This window comes from Rhyacophila brunnea, unplaced genomic scaffold (genome assembly GCF_057557595.1).
Source record: "Rhyacophila brunnea isolate RB1 unplaced genomic scaffold, BYU_Rbru_1.0 scaffold_1, whole genome shotgun sequence".
Classification (NCBI taxonomy): domain Eukaryota; kingdom Metazoa; phylum Arthropoda; class Insecta; order Trichoptera; family Rhyacophilidae; genus Rhyacophila; species Rhyacophila brunnea.
The window spans coordinates 26,510,202-26,535,269 of record NW_028232751.1 but is presented as its reverse complement, the minus strand read 5'-3'; the positions used below and the strand labels follow the sequence as shown (position 1 = coordinate 26,535,269).

Below are 25,068 nucleotides of genomic sequence, written 5' to 3'. Positions count from 1 at the left end.
GATAGTGATTACCTAGTCGCATTAGGTATGTGAAGCAATTTTTATAAAATTATAGTAACGGCGTCTAATCAGTTATTTATCACCACTTCCGTTAGCGAATGTTGCCCACACGTACCAAAACTATATTCACGCAATGACATATGTTTTTTTTATGTTCAGAGATACGGATTATCCGTTCTTATCTATATTACCCATAATACATAACAATATGTGAATGATTAAGTACCTACAAATTTGTTGCAGTATACAACGCCAAACAAAAAGAAAATGCTTAGTACAATTGCCTCACGAATAAACGAAACCATAATTATATTTTCAGCCATTTTCATTGTAATGTCTAGACACTTTCCACCATCAGTGCTTCCGACCCTGACACTTGTGGGGAGCGAAATTTAACTATTTTATTATTATTACGTTTTTCTTAGCTCGTATTCTTATTTGTCCGGTACAAATCTTGCAATCGATTTTTAACTACTTCCCGACTAGCTTAACATTTGAAACTTTTAGAATATATCAGAACACGATGCCAATGCATTTTTCAATACTTACTTTTAGCCATTTTTTGCTTTTATTTTGTTAACTGTCAATTCATGGTGGAACTGCGTTGTATTGTTGTTTTAATTTAATAAAACGCATTTTTTTGTAGTACTTATTCCACTTTTAATCAATAAATTAGGACCGGTTTCGTCCGCCTCAGAGGGACATTTTCAACGGACGAAACCGGTCCTTATTTATTGATTAAAAGTGGAATAAGTACTACAAAAAAGTGCGTTTTATTATATTAAAACAACAATACTTTTAGCCATCTTTAAGTAGAATTGATGTCATTTTCAGTTAATTCTGTTTTGTATGAAAAGTTATTTCGGAAAAAATCCGTAAAAAGTAAAACTCTTAAATTAAATTATTAACATTAATATATACGTGCGTTACTATGGAAATCAATATTACATTTCAGTAGTATTTCTATCAAGTACATATTTTTTGATCGTTTAAGCTAGTCAAGTCTTTGTAGTAGTAAGTATTTGATTCAATAGAAAATTTAAAAACGTTGTATATAATAAGTTCTTTTTATCTTGTAATTATTACTAAATTCATTTAAAAGAAAACACAAATCGTCCTCAATTAGGATCTCGGTCAATAGTTTTTATGGTATGATAACTTATTGCATGTTTTATCTAGACACTGTTGGTGGTTTTATATTTAAATAACTACAGTTAAAACATAAAATTGATTAGGTACTAACTATCAAAAACTTTGAAATGAAAATCTATATTTCCCGTATTTTTTTTTTTAATTGTGTGTTCTTAACCCATAGCTTACGGGCCGCACAAAATTGTGTTTTTGCTAATTACTTTTCAAATGCAAATTAACACGTTAATTACAAAATTAATTAAAAGGGCCCGTAAGCATTGTGTATACTAACCTTGATGTGATTAATAAATAACGCGTTTTTTAAATAATTTATGTGTGGACAACTTATGAATATTTATAATTAAACATGTTATTTGATAATTAATTTATTATTGATACTTAAGAAACTGTGTTATTTTATTATAATCGTAGAGTGTTGAAAGATTTTAATATATTTCTAGAATGCTGGTTTTGCGGTTAGAGATATATTCTTGAATGAAAAAAACATATTTAAATATACGCATATTATTTTAAGTTTATCTGACTCGATTGTCATAACATAACACTCTTAACATATTGATTATCACATAATATTTGTACGACTAGAGAAAAAATAAATTGTGGTTATTATTATTTATAACAGTGTGGATTTTGAAAAAAGAATGCTTATTTTTATGATCGGAACTTTTCAAAATACAAAAGAGATTTTGTTTATTACAACACAACATGGATATTATGTTACTACCGATGCAATAACATAAATGCAAGTATAAATATAGTAAAATGTGAGTATAATAAAATGGTACATGTATTTTACCTTGCTTAGGCATTATTCGAAGCGCAGTCTTGACCAATCAAAACACCCCTCTTGAATCACGCGCGAACTTTTAAACTCGGAACCTTTTCGGTAAAATGATAAACAAGCGAGTGTGGCTAATTCCTTTTTTACAGAACTAAAGCGTTACTGTGTTATATGTCGATGGATGGATATTATAATCGCTGTGATATTAAATCGACTGACAGTTGTATCGCAAATCCGGTAAATGTTAACCGTCCGTTTATAAATTGTATTATGTTGTTTGACTCGTGTTATGGCGAGTAGATGCTTGATATTGGTGCGATGTTATATTGTGAGAGGGCCAGGCGCGGCGTCTATCCTCGCCAGTAACTTGACTTGTGACTGAATACCGAATGTCTCGCGTATTTTATCGTGGAAATTGAATTTTCGGTTGCGTGAGAAAGCATGTGCGAATGCAGGGCCGGCACCGCACACACAGCGCCCTGACGAAATTGCCCCCATGACAACGGATTATTTTTTAAACACAGGGGGTGCTTTTGTGTTCAGCAATCGTCATGCATCACTGTGTTTTCTGGCTAACTATGACATGAGTAATCCTGCTATATTATATGCAACATGATTCTACAATATGGTTAGGGGAAGATCAAATAAATGTTATGGCGGGTGGTGGGGATTATTCATACAAAAAATACGAAAGTGAGCACAGTAAAGTTGTGTAAGTATAGGTTAAAAAGAATGACAAACTAAACTTATCCAATCTTATCTGTGAGTGAACATTACAACAGAAATTTAATACTTCTAATATTTATTTTAAACACGAAAAAGATTTTTGAAGTTATACTTCTTTTAGCGCGTTTGGGAAAACAGATCAGAGTGTATTTTTGGCGTGTGACGAAGTTGCGCGCGCCGATGTAACACATAATTTATTATTATGATTATATTCATTTTGGTCTCAAGGGTACATGCGCATGCGCATAGTGTCATTTAGTTAGTCGTTCAATACAACCAAGTAAAGAGCACGTATTGTAAACATAACCAATATTGCGTCATAATAAATATATATGTTTATGAACAAATTTCTGGAGACTAACATTCTAAACTGTTAATTTATTAATTTATATTCATAAAACTTTATTTTAATTGGAGTGTATATATATTTTTCATTGTAAAGATTGTGTATCAAGATTTGAGGCTATATTTATGGAAGTATTATGGATGGAAGGATGTGAAAATCACATGGAAATTAAGAAAAAGAAAATTAATTTAAGGTATATATATATATATAACAAAAAAACGAAGCTAAACATACGGACAGCATAGATTATGTGAAGAGATCTTCACGCCCGCAGTAAGACGCCGCAATTTTTTTTAAATGCATTGTTTTTTGACATATACATATGACGAAACTAATAAACACATTCTTCGAAATCGTTTTCTTTTATAGTGTTGCAAATAATTGTTTTCCGCTTAGCAATATCGATTTATACGCAATTAATCTCATTTAATAATAAGCAAGAACAATTTCGTCAAATTAGATTGACTTTGTAAAACATATTTATATCAACATGTTTTTAAACAATCTTGAAACTGTGATGGTTCATATTCATAGTATTCTACAACTTCCCAACATTAACTTCATTTTGATGAAAATATGAGTTATAGATATTTTATCATGGCAATATTTGGAAGTTATGTATTTTTAATATCATTAAACGCACTCCATATTATTATGTACCTAGTGCAATATGCTCAGTCATATTTGTTTTAATAACTGGGTTTACATATGCGTTATGTATCCGATTTTTGGGCGAATAATACAATAATTATAACGCATAGCACAACTTTCTTCTAACCTAAATCCCAGAGCCTGTGTTCACACCTACTCAAACAAAATAAAACAATAAATTGTGGCGGAAAAGCGACGTTCCCAAGCTGTTTATTGTTCTAATCATCTAGACCAGGCATGGGCAACCTTTCATTGTTCTGCGGCCAAATTTTCATTCTGTCTCCGAGCCAAGGGCCGAATCAAATTATTAAATAAAACAAATTAAATTCTCAATGTAATATAACGTAACTGTTTACAATAAAATTAAATAAACTAACTAAACTAACAACCCAAAAAAACCTTGTTCTAAAATAATGACTTGTTTTTTTGGCAGAAGACTCATTTTAATTTTAAAGCCTTGATTTTGGGGAAAATGTATGTTTCTACAACGTTTTTATTAGCTCGTATTCTTGTTTGTCCGGTGTTTGTTTGTCCAGTACAAATCTTGCAATCGATTTAGCCGACTAGCTAGACATTTGAAACTTTTAGAATATATCAGAATACGATGCCAATGCATTTTTTTAATACTTTTAGCCATATTTAAGCAGAATTGAATTCATTTTCAGTTAATTCTGTTTTATATGGAAAGTTATTTCAGAAAAATCCGTAAAAAGTAAAAGACTATTATTGGTTGCTAAGGGGGTGGTCCTAGCAACTAAATTAATAATATATACTTGCGTTACTATGGAAATCAAAATTATGATGAGAAAATGACATTTCAGTATTCTATATTTTGTTTGTTTGCTTTTTTTTTATTTACTTCATGTCAAGTATAAGTTTGAGCATATTGAGCATAATAATTCAACAGAACATTTAAAAACGTTGTATATAAAAAGTTATTTTTATGTTGTAATTATTTAAATTTAGTTTACTGGAATTCAACAATGCACAATGACATTTTACAGTTTAATAATACACATTTCAGTATATAATTGACTTAATGATTATTCTCAGAATGGGTTATTCGATTTTATGACACATTTTTGACTCTCTTTTTTCTCTCCTTTATACGTCGAATAGCATTATTAAAGCAAAACTTTGAAATTTTGAGTGTATCAATATAATTAATATTATAATAGTGATTAGTATTGACTTAAATATGTGTATCTGATAATAATTATCTCAGAAATCGGGAGCATTCGTTGTTTGTTCTCCCAAGGTCCAGAACTTATCTGCCATTAGTAATGACAATTGGGAGGGCAATAACCGTGTTCAATCAAATTGCTTCGGATATTGATGTATTCCACTTACGTGAGATGAGTTCAGGTGGTCATTGTTTTATAAATTTTTAAAATAGGGTCTATCAACCTAGTTAACTCGGTGTGGTTTAATTTTTTTTTTTTTATTAAATGTGTTAATGTTATTTCTTAGGTCATGTTGTGAACGCTTTGAATTTATAATTTGTCTTGTAATTTAACTATGTAAAATAAGTAATTTGAAAAAAATACAAAATTTGTGTGATGATTGGTCTTGTAATTGAACTACGAGACTATCAATATTGGCGTTGGTATTGCTCTATGATAATCACATCGAATTTTCGAGGTTTTCGCCAAGATGGATCAGGACCAGACCAAAAGAAGTAGAGGGCCTGGAATTGCCAATATAATATGATTTAAACTATTAACTATCTATGGGCTAGCATTCGTAATTCGTCTTTAATACATCAAATTATAGTTTTTTTTTTTTAAATTTAAATGATATATTTTAAAATAAAATGCAGGATTAGATCACACGAATTTTTTTTTTTTTAATTTTTTAATTTTTTTAAACGTAAAATAATAAATAAAATCCGAGTGTGAAGACGTGCTTCTCGCATCTGTCAAAATTACATTGTTTGTTTTCGATTAAAAACATATTTTTTTAATACTAGAATTTCTTTACTATTTCATTACTTTTTGGTCGCTGTATTATTCAGAAATAGATAACAAGAAAAATACATTGGCGTAACTCATTCAATTGATTGTAAACTTTAGACATGAATGAAAACTAAATGGTTGCGTGAGGGTAGTGATGTCAAAACAAGTATCGCTGAATACTATGATACTTTTTTTATCTTTCTATATAAATGCCTCGAATTTTTTTAGAATTCAAAATAAATTCACTAATGTGTATTCTTAAAATGATACTTATATTATATTTTAACGGGAACTTACTTTAAAGTACTAGTAATCATATGCACCAGTGGTGAAGGTTCCATACTAGGCGATTATTTAAAGCCTACCTTCTAAGAAAAATAGACTAAATACGTTATTATAAAGTTAAAACATAAATTTGTAGTGAGAGTCTTGAAGAACCTATTGAATTTAGAATTCGTATCAAAGTTAAAAAATATGCGACAGCGCCATCTGTCTTCAAACACAGTGTCTATACGACTGTTTTTTTTATTTATTTTGTATGACCGTCAGGCCACGTGACCTCAACCCCGTCTACCGAAATGTGTGCAATACGTTAGCTATTGTCTGCAGCTTTGTCCAAAATAATTAATAACAAGATAATTTAAAAAAATAATTTATGTGGCATTCAATCACATATATTAGTAGATTGTTTTTAAAAATAAAAATAAAGTTTATTTTTGATGCGTATAAATTTTTACGAAAATACATAATTTGAACTAAACTCTCAATTTTATATCATCAGTGAAATATTGAAATTTCATCGATTTAGTGTGTGTGTACTTATTCATCAGTAGTTATATCGTATTATCTTCTTATTCCCCGTAAGTGTACCTGACAAATGTGCTTTTTCTCTATGATCTCCACACCATACCTCTTTCCAAAAGCCACCCTTCATCACTGGTAAGTACCTACTATATTTTGTTTACCTGTACATAGATTGAGATTGCAAGCAAATGATTAAATTTCAAATGGATTTAAATTGTGTACTATCCATAACAGTAAAAAATTAAAATCCATTAGAATTTAAATTTAAATTCCATCAAGTAACTTCGATCAATAGTTTAATGTTAATGATTTAATTATTGATAATGAAAACAAATTACAATAATACGGTTGCTCTATATGGGCATTCCCACACAAGAGGAAACAGAAAATAACGATATCAAATTATTTGGGTGAATGAAATATTACTTCTTTCTCATGGCTTCATGACTGAGGATCGTGCCCCGGATGATTTGGCTGTCGAACAGATGGCAATTCTCTTATGTTGATGCAACCATGTTTACTTTATTATTCACGCAACATGTCTAAAAGATAAGAGAGCGTGAACGACTCAAACGGACACTAACTATCTTGATAATTGTGACAGTTAGGCAACGCGCATTCGAAAAACACTTCTGAATGCAACATGTCACAATAACGCGTATGTGAGCACCCGTAGTTGCTGCAGGCCAGGTTTTACACTCAACGAATGTTTGGGTATAGTGAAAAGCGGGAGGGTCCGTGGTGACGAGAATCTATAAGTAGTAGCAAGGTAAATGCGGGAGTCAGTGACAACGTCTAGATTTTGGTAACCACTCCCGTCGTCTTAAAAAATATTATGGATATTTTTGCGAAATTGACCTACTCTCCTATCTCATTTTTCCGTGTACAAGCCTGGTTATGTTAGTTAGTTATACAATTAATTATAGTGTTCGATAAATTGTATTACAATAATTTATAATCTGTGTATTATAATATCAAACATACCCATAAAATAATTTTAACTGGTGATGATTCCCAAATAAAAACAAATAATTGCGCAGTTGGTATCTTATAAGTCAAACAAAGGTGTGGTTATTATGTCAATATTTTCAAGGGGCCAATTTGTGGTAAAGGATCTTCGGAAAAGAATGTATCGAATATTAAATATTTGCGAGAAAACTTTTGAATGTGTGTAAAGAAATAGTGAATATGTTGGATGTAGTTTTGTTAATTGGACGGTATTACGCAACAAGGAACCAACCCTTAACATGTTAAAATATGAGTTAGTGCTATAATGTGGTTCCCATATGAGTTAAATTTATTAGGAAAAAAAATGCCTCGCGTGTAAGTGAACGTTACTGCCATCTATCGTTGTAAGAACCAACCAACATTAATTTTTGGACTGTTTCAATTTTGCAATAAAGGACCAATCAACATTTTTTGTTTAAAAAAATGCATTAATTCCCTCGGATAAAACAAAAGTTAAGTATTCAATACAAATAAATAATTACTTTCAATATTTTTCATCTCCCAAAATATTTGCTCATGAATACCACAATGTTGACCAACACATAAAACTTAAATGCATTAATCTCAGCAGTAGATTTTTGTGGATTGGTTCTTTGTTGCATAATACCGTCCAATTGACTTTTGTTGACGAAATATGCTATACACTGTAAGAAAATAATAATATTATATTAAAATGTATAAAAACCAGGGTTTTTCAAATTAATAAACATTGTTATCTCCAGGACAGTATTGTTTCAACACCAACGAAAAAGTCATACTAAAAACAATTTACCAAATTCGGTTATCACTTAATATTGTCGTATATCAATATAGAAAGTGTGAAAAGTGGCAATATGGATTTTCAACCACATTTGTGGTACACAAGGCGGATATCGGCGGCTATCGAGGGTAGTTTATCATATTCATTTATCTTATCTTTTATATTTATATTTATCAAATTTATTTACAATACGTTAACTATCTAATTCTAAACTGTTAAAAAGTCATATATTTTAACAGCTCCTTTCTTGGCAGTGTTAACTTTTAGAGCGAGGTAGAGTTTTGACAGTTTAGACGGCTAACTTATTCTAACAATTATAATACCTCAATACATAGATATTATAAACTACCGTCGATAGCCACCTTGTGTACAGAATAGACCCACTGGTGTGATAATTAGGCTTTTATGGCGAATTTAAGGGTCCATGTATCTAGCATGTATAAAGGTAGAAAATGAAGAATTTGATGTACGGAAAGAATCCATAATCTGAGTAATCGGTAAACTTTGTAAGAAAGATATTCACGTCATTTCTCATCATACAATTATAGCATTATACCATAAAGGAGTATGACTTATTTTAAACGTCTTCATTCTAACATTGACCATTTCATAAGATATGCGTGATGTGGTTATCGCACCTTTTCAAATTATTCTTGAATCAACTCATGCACTAAACATTTAATTTAATTTTAACTGAATATCATATAATAAAATATATTCTGTAAAACTTTCTATTGAAATAAAATTTGTAATTGCCTCGTAATTTTAAATAAAAAATATATAAATATAAAATATTTTTCAATCTATATCTGCCACAATATATTTATTTTTATTACGGTTTAATATATTATTATCTCAAATTATATTATTTTACATTAACATTAATGTGACTGTTGTAAGTTTCAAACGCAGCTATAATAATTGTAGATAGGTAAGGTTAAATATTGTCTTATACAAAAATTGCATTTGGGTGTTCTTAAATAATAATGGTAATTTAAATAAGGATGATTGTTGAAAATTTGTGTTTTAAAGTATGCTCTTAACGTGACTATCATAACATTCATATATAATTTAGCTGTCATATGGGCTGACAGGGCTTTAGTCTGGAGGCTCGGGCTTATAGGGGCCTAGCGTGGCGGGTCGACCTGATAAGTGAGATAAACATACATAACACTTTAATATAAAAACATCGTTTTACTTGTGCAGGGTAATTTTTAATTATTTATGTTGTGTTTTTATTCGAGAATATAAAAAAAAATCGCTAAAAATACATGGAATACCTTTAATTTTACCTCCTGGAACCCTGGGGTTCGGTGGAATACCATTTGAAAAGAGGTGCTGTAGAGCGAAACACTGCCCTTTTACCGATAGATAGGGGACCCGCCAAAGATCCTGGCATATGAGTATAGCAAAAATATTATGCAAACTCTTACGCGTTCATAAATGTTCGCCCAATATCTAATTCGTGTAATTCTAGGGGTTATTGCAAGACAATGATTAGCCACAGAAACATAGTTTGGAGATATGAGCAATTTAACGTTCTTGTTCGTTCACTATTGTAACAAGAAAAATTACTATCCTCATTAAAATGTTCGATATATCTCACATCTAATTATTCTGTTTGGAGCAGAAGGCGTGAATGACTGACCGATAGCAATTTTGACTGGCATGGCATATCATAGTATTGTTATAAACATTTTTTTTTAGCAAAATTTGAATATTTAAGAACTACACATTGATCATAATCATCGATCAATGTATTTTTTTTAAAGTGTCTTAAGTAAAACGTGAGTGTATGTCCTGGGAATTGGTTTTATTCAAAACCAACCAATTCATAATTATGTGGCATATCATTGTCTTGCGATAACGCCTTCAATTAACGGACACTGTTGGAAGAACAATTTTAAGCTTTTTACGTTTTCAAACATATTTTATGATAGGTACTGCTTGTATCAAAAATTGGGCTCGGGTATCAGTCCACTGAAAAAATACAGTTAGAAGTAGTCATTGATCATTGCGTTGGAAGATTTTTTTATGCTGGAGCTTTTAAAATTTATTTCCATCTGAATGAGCAAATAAAATAAAAATCTCATTTACTTTTAGATTAAGAGCAAGTCTGAAAATCGTACATGAAAACCATCATCGTAAAATGTTAATATGTGTAATGAATACGAATTATTTTTATTACGTTTATGGCTCTGAGCTTAAACTAGGCATGCATCGTCAAAGATGGAAGCACTCCGAACCCGACATCTATACGGTAAACATCTAGATATTCTTGATTATAGGTAGGTACTGAATAAAAAACCTAACCTAACCTAACCTAACCTAACCTAACTAGGGAAAAAACTCGGAAATATCTATAGGTATATTTAGAGTTGGGTTTCGGGAATTTCCCGACGGGAATTCTTGTGAAATTTTCGAGATTTTCTATCCCGAATCTCGAAAAATGAAACTTTTAACGTTTCGGGAAATCCCGGATATCGAGAATCTTTTCTCGGGATTTCTTTATTACCAAATATTTTTTGAAAAAACGATTTTCTATATGAAAAAAGTGGACAGAATACACAAAACGTTCAAAGACTGATCGGGGCATCTAACACAATTAAGCCAGCGTCGACTCGAAATGAGCGCAATTTTTGCAACATCAGGGAATTATGTGTCTCAAAAGCGTACGCGATTGACAGTCTGTGTTTTTTTAAATTGCATTTTAATAAGTAATGTTTTGAATTATTTTTGTTTTCCTACTTCTATTTTGTTTGTCTTCTTACATAAATAAAAAAAATCATATTTTTTTGGAATTTGTCTGTTTTTACATTGATTTTAGGATTTTTACAGGTTTTTTTTTTAATTTCCCGATATCTCGAGAATTCTTTTCTGGAAATCCCGAATCTCGAGATCGAGATTTTCTCGGGAAATACCCAACTCTAGGTATATTTATAAAAATCATAGAATACATTTTATCGACTTAGTGAAAATAAAATACACTCATTCTTCAAAAATATTGCTTAAATACCAAAATAAGTATAATATACCACCTTACATAATATTTGCAGAAACACACCAGTTAGAAAAATATTTGTACAGAGCGTGACACAAACCCCCATTCATACGATTTCGCCGATATGCTCTACTAATTAAGCAACATATTGTGTCGAATCTAATCACGACGGATTATTTCACCAACAGCTCTGTGACTATTCTGTATATTCAATAACGATTGCGACTTATTCACTGATAAAAAACAGTCTTATTAATAACCCTATGTTGACAATACTTAGATTAACTGATTATATTTAACTTTTTTCGGCAATCAATTATATCAAATCATCTTAGTATTATGCATCAGCCAAATAACAATATTGAAGTATACAGTGACGTCCCGTGGGGGTAGGCAGATTGAGCATCGCTTGGAGGCGGCAGTTACATGAAGGGCGGCAAATCGATCTTTAGACATAATATATAGAAAAAACTAACTAGGTACCTAAACTTAATAATAACGGAAATATCTTGCTATTAAAAAATTCAGCTCACTGGTTGGAAACAAAATGTATTAATTACTGTACAAGTTTTAATCGGACTATAATTTTTTATCCAGTTTGCGATCTCTAGTTTACTTCCGTTATTTTTGGATGTCACGTGAGTCAGATTTGCGAATTATATTTGAATTATAGGTAGATACACACTTTACTTGATTTTGTGTAAAATGTTTGCCAGTCACTCGAGAGCTTTGGAAGTTGTCAGCTGGTGTATTTTTAAATGTATCTAAAACCGTGGACTTGTAATAATGTATATTGAAGCAGAAGTTGTAAGTAATGTATCCATACAACACATTTCTTAGATATTGGAGTCATGAAAGGATTATAAAAAAAAACTGTAAGTATTAAAAAATGTGGCGGCATTTTGTCTACGGATGTCACTGGAAGTATATCGCTAATATTATCATCTTTAACGCAGATGGCGCAATCGATTCGTCGGAAGATTTCAAAGGGGTCTTGAAATAATTCAAACCAGACATAACAATATTAAAATATGTTGCTATTTTCAAATTATACCTCAAATTGAATTTGCTGATCACAGATTGCGTGTGAAAGTACAAAGCATAACAACATACCTAATTGCGATACTGGTCAAAGCCGCATTTATTGTTTGATACTAAATATATTTGATAACATAACTATAATAAACCACAAGTTTTTGCTTCGTGCATGCATACTCATTTTTATGTACCTACTGATTTAAAAGCATGTAAATATTATGACACCATGGGTTTCAATGCAATTAATGAGGAATACATTGTAGACAGACATGTAATTCCATTTCAGTTACATTTTCACAGATTCTGTCAATTTTCTTACATTGTACGAACTCCACTATCTGCAACGTTATTATCGAGGAAACGTAAACAAATGGATATGGTTTTTATGACATATCGAATTCATAAAATAACTGCAAATCAAAATTCATCGAATCGGTAAGAGTACCTAACATAAAACTTTGTTATTATTAATTGTGACTTTGCAATAATATATTATGTAATATACATATTTGAATAATGCTTAGTATTTTTCAACATTGTCAACACACTTCACCCTCTGCCATACTCTTGTGGAACATCAGGCATAATTGACTCCTTCCACGTATTATGTGTGTCCCAAACAAAAAAGAGCTGATATCAGTTCCTTAATTTAATGATTCATTATTATAGTTCCGTGTCTCAAAAGCTAAAGAGTTAACTTCAAAGTAAAATTTGTATTAAAGAACCAGGTGAATACAATAAACAAAGTGCTTTAAAAATATTCATTTTTATATTATTTATTCGTCTTTAGGAGTGGATTATTGAAATGCTTTTGAAATGTTTGCTTTTATGGTATTATGCCACAGCCATGTCCCCCACAAGGGGGGGCTGACAGGGCTCTAGCCTGGGGGCCCGGGCTCAGGAGGGGCCCGGCGAGGCCAGTCGACCAGATAAGTGAGATAAACACACATCACAATAGTAATGCAAACAGCAAATAATGTTATTACTTAAAATCATATGGTTTTACGATAAAATATTTAATTGTGTATCGACACTTAACAACTCCTTAATTCAGATAGATGTATTAAAATATACAACAAAAAACACTAAATATACACATTAATTTTACCACGTACACCAATTGAAAAGCGCTACTGTAGACACTGTCTGTATCCTTAGAGATAGGTAGGGGGCCCGCCAAAGATCCTAGCATGGGGGCCCGGTTCAGGATGTGGGGGCCTTGGCCACGGCTCTATACAGTCAAGCCGCAGCAAGACACTGTGAATTTTAATTGTAGATGCTAGTGATTGGTTTTATAAAATGGTGATTATTTTATATTGGAAAAAATGATGTACTTATTGAAATATATTTAATCAAAAAATTTCATTTTTCGAACAGGATGCCGCAATCTGTTTGAAGTTAAGCAATAACTAGCACTACGATTGGAACTCGCAATTTAGTGCCACGGTCTGACCATGTATGTATGGCTTTGTAATAATTGCTCTTTATAGGTAGAACATTTGGCATCACACTACGAAGAAATATCGTTTTATAATGTACTTGTAATCATTATACGCACGGGAAAATTCATGTCATTGTATTTTTTTTAATATTCTATAAAAAAAAATCGTAACCAGGAAACACAAAAATAATGGAAAGTACTTTAGTTGCCTTCGAAGTTCTGGGTGAGACTGAAACAAGGTTTAATGCTCGAGTGTGGATAAATATGAGTTAAACCTAAGAATATGTTATTTTCAATTTTTACATTTATTTTGTATTATAATTATCCATTAAAGTTCGTCACCTAAACAAAATACAGCTTCAATATTTAATTCAATGTTTTTATTTAATTATGGGGTGTTATGTTCTGGCCATTAATTAAATCATAAATTAAAATCTCGCTTAAAATTCTTTTTTCTATGGCAACTGGCTTCTCATGTATTATTATTATTAATCTGTGTGTGTTCATAACGGATAATGGCTTTAATAATTATTCGCAATTTTATCAAAATAATCCAGTTTTGACAACGTTTCATCAATCGTAAAGATACTTGACAGTCTTGACACAATAAATGTTAAATTCATATGATTCCACTGTACAACTTTGTAAATGTGACTTCCAGACTTTAAGCTCAACGGTACATAATATATATTTTGTACTATGTGTATTACTTTGTTGACCTAAAATCATAACAGGATGAGATAATGTGAAAAGAGTCATGATTTTATTGTTCTAATTAGTTTATACATAACATTTACGATACACAGTATTATATTACATTGTTATAATCAGCTCTTCATAGCTACTTCTAATGTACCGTCACGTAATAGAGAACTCATTGATAACAGTGATAACATTAAAATAATATTATTTAGTTACTTTATCTATCTTTAGCTTAAAAATGCATCTTTGTTTACTAGTAATTAATATATTTAGATAACAATGAACAATGCTGGTACATAAATGAATAGTAACATTATTTATTGTCGCTTCTAATAAACTTGTTGATAACAACTTTGATTCTTTTTTTTTATCTAGGATTAGCAATCCCAGATTTTCGTTCGATTTTTAAATCACCGATATTGAAAATACTGGAATACAGTAGTATTTGAAGATTGGATTTCATATAATAATTGTATAAATTAAAAAAAATGTTGATGAAAAAATGACCATGTCCGACCGTATGGGCCTCCACAGAGTGTAGGTTTGTATTAACGGATTTTTGTTTTACGAGAAATGGATATTAGCCACTTGCTCAACATATTATGTACATACTCTGACTCCGAACACAAATTGAAAAACAATATATGTATTTGCCATACCCAGAAATTGCGACCTACGACATTATAACTGAAATGTATAACGGAAAAAGGAATATTATAAAGGAATACACTATAGCCGAGTGGCTAACGCGTCGGCTTATAATGTCGTTAAAATTACAAAGATAAATAATAATATTCCTTTTTCCATTATACATTAATCTTCTAATTATTTATGGAAAATATAATATCGATTATTTACTTTCTTGCTAATTAGAAAATAGCATTATTTTTCTATTTTTTAAATATAGTAGATATTATTTTCTTTCATCAATATCTATAATAGGGGCGAAATTAAAAAAATATCTTAAAGTAGGGTAAATCTCAACATGCATAGTGGGATCCAAAAAATATATCAAATCGATACCTACAAAACTTGTTTCCTATATTATAAAAATTACACCTATCCCAAGTAGAAATCCTAATCTCGAATTCCCGGAATTGAAAGTTCGGGATTACAGAATTACTGTTGGCAACATATTTTTGGGATACCAAAATAATATTATGACATTCAAAGTATAAACAAAATTCGTCGTCGCTCAGCCGACAGTATTTTTACCACGTTTTTATTAGCTTGTATTCTTGTTTGTCCGGTAGAGATTTTTTCTTGTGCAGTACAATTTTTTTCTTGTTTGTCCAAGATTTTTAACTAACTTCCCGACTAGCTAGACATTTGAAACTTTTAGAATATATATTAGAACACGACGACAATGCATTATTTTAATACTTTTGGCCATCTTTAAGCAGAATTGAATTCATTTTCAGTTAATTATGTTTTGTATGTTTCGGAAAAAATTCGTTAAGAGTAATATTTACTACTCACTATTATTGGTTGCTATGTGGGTCCTAGCAACTAAATTATTAATATATACGTGCGTTACTATGGAAAACAATATGAAATGTCGAAATGACATTTCAGTATTCTATATTTATTTAGTATTTCTATCAAGTACAATAAAAAGATTTTATTAATACATAGAATTGTCAAGTTTATATGATTTAACAGAAAATCGAAAAACGTGGTATATAAAAAGGTCTTTTTAACTTGTAATTATTTTAAATAAGCTAGTGAACAGGGAACTCAGAAATGAAACTCAGGAATTCAAAATGACATTTCTGTATTTTATAATATTTATTCAGTATTTCTATAATAAAAAGTTTTTATTAATACGTAGAATTGTCAAGTTTATATGATTCAACAGAAAATTTAAAAACGTGGTATATAAATAGTTCTTTTTATCTTGTAATTATTTTTAAATAATCTTCAGAATTTACATTAATGTAATCAGGTACATATTATATTGATTATATATTATTATATGCAAAATAATTTGCGATTTATGTTGTTATTAGATTTTCAGATTAATTCTGATAATTATTGAATATACAAGAGAAATAATTAATCCCTAATCAAGTAGCGACTCTCAGATAACTTGAATAATAAAATCGATAAAACAAAATAAAAAAATTAACACGTCACAACTAAAATGCAACAAGTGCATGGCACTTAATGGCATTAATTGATATGTAATACCATGCACTTGTTGCATTATTGGTTTTTTGATTATATTTTTCTTAGGTGGCTTTACGTTTACAACAACGTGTATCATACGTTCGGTGACTATATTTTTAGCAGAAATAAGGGACATTATTAAGTTTTTCTTTTAAAATAATCGTGGAAATTGTAGTGATTAGAACAGTTAAAGACGATTATTTATTCTTTTGGATATTTTGAGAAGAGATTTTTATTTTAAAAATGTTTAATATTTTCTATCCAACTTCAAAAAAATCCGTATAGAGCAGAGAGCGATATGTTTTTTTGGTGTTGACACCAAAGTATTTTTAACTATTCTTGTCCAAAAACATCCCAATCGAAATCTTTCTAAATTTTAATTCTTCGATGTATGCATGCGTGTGAACAAGTTGGGAGTACCTTCTATATGGTGTTTTATGCCGGATGTTGTCTCTGGTTCAGCAAATAATGTGCGATTTTCACAATTAAGGACAAACTTGGATATAAATAAATTTATAGAACTCCATGCTCAAACGGATGGCCACAGTAATCATAAATGTACATTATGTATATGTAATATGTATTAGTATCTACATATTGTTTAATTTGCAAAGCCAAAAGAACATAATTGCCAATTGGAAAACTGCCTCTTATTATTATTATTTTCCTATTCAGTTTCAAATTGTCATTTACGCCCATTTGGCTTGGATATTTCAATATCGTTTTAAAACACCAAAAAATTATGAAATTATTTACGCCCTTAATATAGTCGAGAAGAAATAATAAAATACATACACGCGAAAGTGTATTGAATTTACATGTAATCTGAAACTAAAAATGGAAGGGGTGTCATTTTAATTCCGATTATGGGTCTCACTGGTTTTATTATTATACAAATGTGGGAAACGCTTCTTATCGTTGGAAGTGAAGGTAATTCTTGGCGGATTATCAGACACTTGCTGTGTACTAGCATTGCTTCTTTTTTACGATAGAATTGCCTCAATAAAATCTTTCACCTACTAATGCCATTATGATTGATAGCACTTATTAAGCCATTGCCACTTGAATTAACACGTGGAAATTGATAATTAAATTACTTTTAATGAGTTATTTTCTATGCAGATAATCATTCTAATTTTAAATTATAGTTATAGTCCAGGGGCATAATTCAATAATTCCACGGGTCTTTCCACTACACACAATTCCGAAAAGGGTGGAGCAAAGCTTGGAGATGTGTGTGATATCCCAACAAAGTTTAAACAGTAGGTACCTATAACTTTGTTGTATATTCAATGATAATGCCAACGAATATGCGTTTTTGAGTTTGACAGAGACATGAAATTATATTAATTGTGTTTTATAGTTATTGAATTTATTTTGTATAGTTTTCATATTTTTGTCATCGTTTAACAATTACAAAATAATGTACCTAAACAATGGGAAAGAGAAATTTTAAATATGGTATAATTTTCAATAGAAAAACGGAACGAAGCTATTTATAACGAGTGAACCATACGCGGCAACGTCATTTCCACTTCCGTGACGGTTTCTCAATTTCACTACGTCACAAAAGAAGTATAACTTCAAAAATAGATTTTTACTTTTTATTTCTTTATTTCGCGCCGACGACGTCGTGTTACCACTAGTTTACAATATAATAAAAAAGAATAGGAAAAAAAACTTACATAATTTTGATAATGAGGTAGACGTGTAGTATTTACATCGGTGTCACTATATAATATTACTAGTAAATAAATGCAAGAGGTACAATGAGTAGGTTGCTAATTTCATTTAATTATATGAAAATACTTTTTATGAAACAAATAATACACCCGTAGGGTTACTATCGAGACCTTTTCTCCATATAATGTAGATAAATTAATTGTCTACAAATGGATAAGGCCCGTCAAATAACCCAACGGGAACAATATGTATCACTAAAAGATATTCCTACTTCAACTGAACTCCGTAACAAAGGTCTGGGTTTATATACCTAGTGGAATTTACATCGTAAAAATGCAGGAATAATAACATCGAATACATTGTTGCAGATACTATGTGCCACAATGTGATACAACATTAATATTATTATTATCGCGGGGTGCTGACCGGTCAAAGATACATCGATTTATCTAGCAGTATGTGATATCTTGTCAAACAATCTAGGTACCTACATTGATAGAATTTTGCGTCAACCAATTCGCCACTAAGGGCAGCCAGCTGCAAATTGCAGATTCTACTAGACAAAATAGTCGCCGAAATTCAAGCTACAACCGAACCGCTATTTTACCGTTAAACGTCACGCCGACAAGTTGAATGTTAGCGATCAATTTTTAGTGTGTTAAAATATTTTATTAATCTCCTTTTCGCTTTTGTGCGGTAGTTAGTCTCGGCGTTTTAAACATGTACAATACATTTGTTATTACTTATTATGTTGCAAGTTATCGTTAGAGCTAAATAATGTTTGTTGGTTAGCTTAATATGTTGATTGATACACGAGATATTAAATATTTTAGATATCGAGAGTGTAAAAACCGTAAGTGATTTGGACGTGTAGGCATATTTTTTACCCTTCAAACGATGTATCGTATACTGATTTAGTCATAGTAGGCACAGAGCATTTAACTATTTTGAATAAACATAAGTAGGTAACACTGAAGTCTGACTCCGAGCGGCAAGTTGATCCACCCCAATGCGTACGTAAAAATGTGTCGCTACCAATGACATTAATACGGACGAAGCATCTGGAACAAAAAATGACACTCACTTTTTTGTCGGGTCTGCCGAATGGCATAATCTGTTCTAACGCCATTACAATAAAGGTGATATTGCTATAAATTCCCGATGCTGTTTGTCGGGTCTGCCGAATGGTTCGGTTCGATTGGGTTCGCTCAAATGAACATTGACACTAAAAACACTGTTCTAACGCCATTACAATAAAGGTCATATTGCTATAAATCCCCGATGCGTGATATCGCATAATTGAAATTGCGTGACGTCTACCTATACATGTGCGAATGTCACTATGCACGAATTTACTTGCTAGCTACTGTATTGGGTGCGTTGTCCATAAATAATGTCATTGGTCGCTACATTTCAAAATCAGCTTAGTCCACCTTTAAGTATTTTTGACTTTTTTGTGAATTTCTGAAGAACTACTGCTTTCTAACATTTCTGCATTATCAAAATGTGGAATTTATTAAATTTAAATATTCTATACTCGAAATAATATAAACTTTCACCGTTGTGACTGTGTATTTGAGAAAACAAAAAGGTGTTTTTCTCCTATTCATCTATTATGGCTGATTTTGAAATCTAGCTTCACAAATATAGTTGTTGTCAATGTATGGCGACTATAATTACATACTCGTCATCAATATAATCCATCCCATCACAACTTCCAATATGTTTCTCCGCATACTCACTACATAAAATTACTGATCAATTACACATCGTGACCTATCTATATACGTAAAATACATTATAGCCGAAGTAGGTAATATGTATATTCTAATACGGCATGTCTAAAAGATAAAACCGCGCGGATGATATAAGCGGACACTTACAATCTTAATAATTATGACCGTTAAGCCACACGCATTCGATAACCACTTGTGAAAACGACAGCTCACAATAACTCATAAGTAACCACCCTTGGTTTTACCTTCCGGCTAGATACTTATTGCTAGACTAAAAATGCGGCGTGTCTGGGTATGGGGAGTCCGCGGTTGAAGCGACGATAAGCAGTAGGTATGAAAAAGTTTTTATTCACTGGCACCTGTGTTAACCCCGTTCCACCACGCCGCCTCAACAATCAATAATGATGAGTTAAGAACACAAGTACAAAAAAATTGTCTACAATATTATTTTTGATTCCAAACTCACTATCAGTTTAAATCGATTCTATGAAATTATTATAAATAAATTTCTGGTTAGTAATTGTTTTTTTTAACCCGGAGCTGTTCATTAGAATAACAAGATAACCCTTAGTAGGTAATACATTGTTATGGTGACATTATAAGTAGAGCAATGCGCGTATATTTGTGCATATGTTTTGATATTATAAATAATTATAAATAAATTTCTGGTTAGTAACTATTTTTTAACCCGGAGCTGTTCATTAGAATAAGAAGATAACTCTTAGTAGGTAATACATTGTTATGGTGACATTATAAGTAGAGCAATGCGCGTATATTTGTGCATATGTTTTGATATTAAATAAATTATGATCCATTTATGTTGTTTTGTTGAACTTTTGTTTGTTTACTTATACTGTAATAATATATTTCACATACTTATTATCATGGCCCGTACAAGGGGGGGCTGACAGGGCTCTGGCCTGGGGGCCCGGGCTTAAGAGGGGCTCGGCGTGATAGATTGACCGGATTAGTGAGATAAACGCACATTAAAAATTCTCTCCAATAGTAAAAAAAATGTGACCTGCGGCGCTTTTTTACTTCAGAGATATTCACATTTTAAAATATGTGGTTATGCGATATAATTTTTGATTATTGCGTGTCAACACTCGACAACTCCATACCTAATTCAAGTAGGTAAGTGTTTTCAAAAATACAAAAATCGCTAAATAATTTAACCTCGAACACCATTTGGAAAATGCTTGTATAGTGTCACATTGCCTTTAACCTCAGTGATAGGGTAGAGGGGCCCGCCAATAATTTCAGCCTGGGGGCCCGTTTCAGTTCATTTCATTATACTGAAAATTTTAAAATATTATCGCTCATAAGGAAAAGGGCAGCTTTTCGACAAAAATCACAAATTGAGTTAGTGTACAGATAATGCTGTACGTAAGATTCTGAACCATTTGACATAAAGTCAAAAGCGGTATAAAATTTATTTCAGCATAATAATCGACGTCATATTGTTTTACGTTTTTTTTTACAAAAACGGTAGTTATTCTAAACAAAAATACATTATAACGGGTCTCATAAGCAAGAACACAGCATCGATTGAAAATATACAGATTTTTGCTTATACCATATATCAAATGATTCATCCATATTATTTAAAAAAAAATATTATGAATTATTAAGAAAAGTTGAAAAACGTTAATAAACGGCAAATAGCTGCCTTTTTGCTTATGGGGGCAGTATACATAAGAGGATAGGATATTCATTCATCATAAATCAGGTAAAATTATAGAATATTCAATAATCAAAATAATAAATTCAACTTTAGTTTTTAAAAAAATATACTTTTATAAATCGAGCATTGTATAAGGTTTAAGAAATTAGAGAGTTAAAAGTTTCTTATTTTTATTATTTATTACAATTTAAAATATTTTAAATTAAGGTGAAGCCTTTACTGAGCCGTTTTTAATAAAAAGGATTTCAAGTTATACACATTTATATTTTTTTATAAAAATCGATGTTTTTTAAAATATATATAAAAAATATTAAAACTATGAATTAGTCAAAAATCTCTTAGGTGATGCTTAGAAAACTTAATAAACTAAATTTTAATAGTAAATATGACCATAAAATATATGTAATAATAGGGTGCGGTCCGATTCAACAAATTCACATTTTATTATATTTTTTACAATTGTAAGTTTATTTAAATATTTACTTAAAATAAAAAATATTTTTCTTTTTAATATTTCCAGATACATATTTATTAATAAATACAGTTGAAATTGTAAATTATCAAAAAAAATCTCAAATTGCAAGCTTCGTATTTTTCCGCTAGGTGCCTCTTTAAAAAAGGCTTCACCTTAAAATAAGATACACACATTATATAGGTATGTAAAATAAGGTACTTAGTTATATTACCGTATATATGAGAACCTCTATTATCGGCATTCCCAACCCCGTACCCGCGGGTGCTATGGCGCCCGCCACTATTTTCCGACCGCGACAGATTTTTTTTTAAATTTCAATTTTATTTTGACGGGTTTCATAAATACTTACTTAATAAATAATGTAATTCGTACTCATTTGTCTGCATAAGTCGATATGTTTGTGTTAGGCTACTATGCTAGAGCACAGGATGGGGGGGGGGGGCTAGAGTGAAGGCAGAAGAACTGTACCTAGAAATTTTGGACGTTCAGAATGATATTACCATCCTAAAATCCTTAAAATCAGATGAGGACTACTGGTATACAGTAAACAGAAAAAAGTTTCCATTCTTTAAAAAAAGCGGTGTATAAAATAAAATCATTTTTCGGTTTCACAAACATTTGCGAATCGTTGTTTTCAAACACAAATGTAAAAAAAATGAAAATATAGATCTCGACTCACCGAAGATTGTTTACTAACAGGAATATCATGATATCCTCCTAATTATGAGGTACTGGCCAATGAAATGCAATGCAAAAGATCACACTGACTTAGAGATTGTTATTTTAATTTTTATATATTGTGTATTGTTTATTACCTATGTCCAACTATAAATTTGTTTTGAAAAAATAGATGGTGCCCGCCGCCCTACCGATATTTTAAAATGTGCTCTAAAGGGTTGGGAACATTTGGGAAAGAGTCTATTTGATTATTATATCAATGTGTATACTATATTATGTATATACAAACCTCCTTAATAAAGTTGCACTGTCCGTCTTTCCATTCTCGTTTGATCCATAAAAACTCAAAAACTACTAGCTAAACTAAAGCTTATAGAGAATACATTCTTAGTATCAATTTATATGCTGTAAATATATTGTACGTCCAAATAGGATATTTGAAAAGATATTGTACCATTCAAATACATAACAATATAATATGTTGATTTCTCATGCATCTCAAATCTTAAAATTTGATTTTCTCAAAACATACAAAACTTGACACACAATATCTTTGCAATAAACCCATTGATATATTCTTTTTAACACTACAATGAGCCAAGAGGCCCAATGACAGTAGTGTAGTTTAATAATAGTGTATTTAGTAATATAAATGCAATCACAAACACCTAGGCTTTGAAAGAATTCAGATAGGCTATATATACCCCAATACACTACATTTTGAAGCATGGTTTTGAATGGCAAGTATCCTACGTAAATGAAACACACATTATAGACGTGCATAGTATGTGTTGTGACCTTCAAATACACCAATACTGAATGAGCGGAAGTGCATAAGCCGAGAAGAGTTGTCAGAATGAATGAAAAGCTTAGAATGACGTAATCTTGAGACGTGCTTAAGTTTATCCCATATTCTTCTACACTCGAGATCGGTAGCATATTACTACACACCCATTAGCTATTTCAGTTCCTATTAATTATGTGTCCCCTGTGACAGCATAAGTAAGTACCTACTTATAGAATAGTATGTTGATATTTGCCATTTTGAATCATTGACAAATATAGTAGGTTAACATTTTTTACAATATCCATTAAGTATCATTGTAGTAACATTCGTAAATTTTTATTTATACTCACTTTGGTATAATAATTCAATCAACAAGAAATTACATAATAATGTTAATATAATATTATCAATTTGTAATTATTACATAATGAAATATACATATAGACTTATTCATTATATGTTCAATATACTATTATGTAGGTTGCTATAAGTGCATAAAGAAAAACATATTGTTTAAGTAAATAAACTTAACATACTTATCTCAATTTGTAGATACCGACTTTATATAATGTGGGTTACTTTATTTGTTATCTTATATTACCAGTCTATTAAAAACCGAAATGGTTATGTACTCGAATAATACTAAATAGAATATCACGATACTGCACAGACTGATTTTGGAAATTTTTCACCTGAAGTAAAAAAAAATTACGATAGATTTTATTATAAATGACATTTATTTATACATATATTTAAAAAAAAAAAAAAATAGAAATTTGATTCATTGATTTATATTTGCGCATCTATTCTATACATAAGACTGTTTTAGGGCGTTCGGCGGCTATCTAGGGTAGGTTTGTATCGAAGTATTAGCACTTATTGTAACAATAACAATAAGTTGTTCGTCTAAACCAGTACTTCTCAAACTAGGGGGCCGTGGAGTTCCTGCCAGGGAGCAGCGAAATATTTCAGTATTTGAAAAACAAAAATTATAACGTGATCGCTGGACGATACCTGATACAAATCAGTCAAAATCTCGAGGTCGAATTTTCATAAGATCACAATACTATCCAATATGGATAAGAATTATTGTAGAACTCAGTAATGAATTTCGCCTCTTTTCTCATGACAAAAAATCAGATCTTTCTTCCTACTTTAGTAATGAGAAATGGGTGTGTTTTGCTTCATATTTTTGGATATTTCTCTTCAGAGAAAAGATATTAACATTTTAATTCTGAATATTAAACTTCAAACTTTCTAAAAAAACTTCCTTCGTGGTCAAAAAGTATTTAATCAAGGATGCACTGACATGTTTTCATGCTTGATTGAGAATGTCTTACCACCAATGTAATATCACTCTCACTTCAATTAAAAGTGTTATACTTGATCACATTGTCGAATCACAACGATTTTTCAACATATATTTCCCAAACATAAATGAATACCAAAAGTTCAATTGCATAAGAACACCATTTGCTAAATCCTTAAAAT

The 25,068-nt window shown here is 30.8% G+C and overlaps 1 protein-coding gene across 2 annotated transcripts in view; it reads right to left on the bottom strand.

Moving 5' to 3' along the window:
• The window catches only part of LOC147079635 (aquaporin-like), a 156,181-nt gene that overhangs the window by 72,503 nt on the left and 58,610 nt on the right, over nt 1–25,068 (bottom strand). Inside the window, exon 1 of one of the 2 annotated variants that reach the window (XM_085942653.1) lies at nt 1,949–2,313. The exons of the other annotated variant lie outside the window; for it this stretch is intronic. Coding sequence (XP_085798779.1) covers nt 1,949–1,961 — 13 coding nt within the window. The 5' untranslated portion in view covers nt 1,962–2,313. Of the gene's footprint in view, nt 1–1,948; nt 2,314–25,068 lie in introns of those variants that run through there. 2 annotated transcript variants of the gene reach the window in all.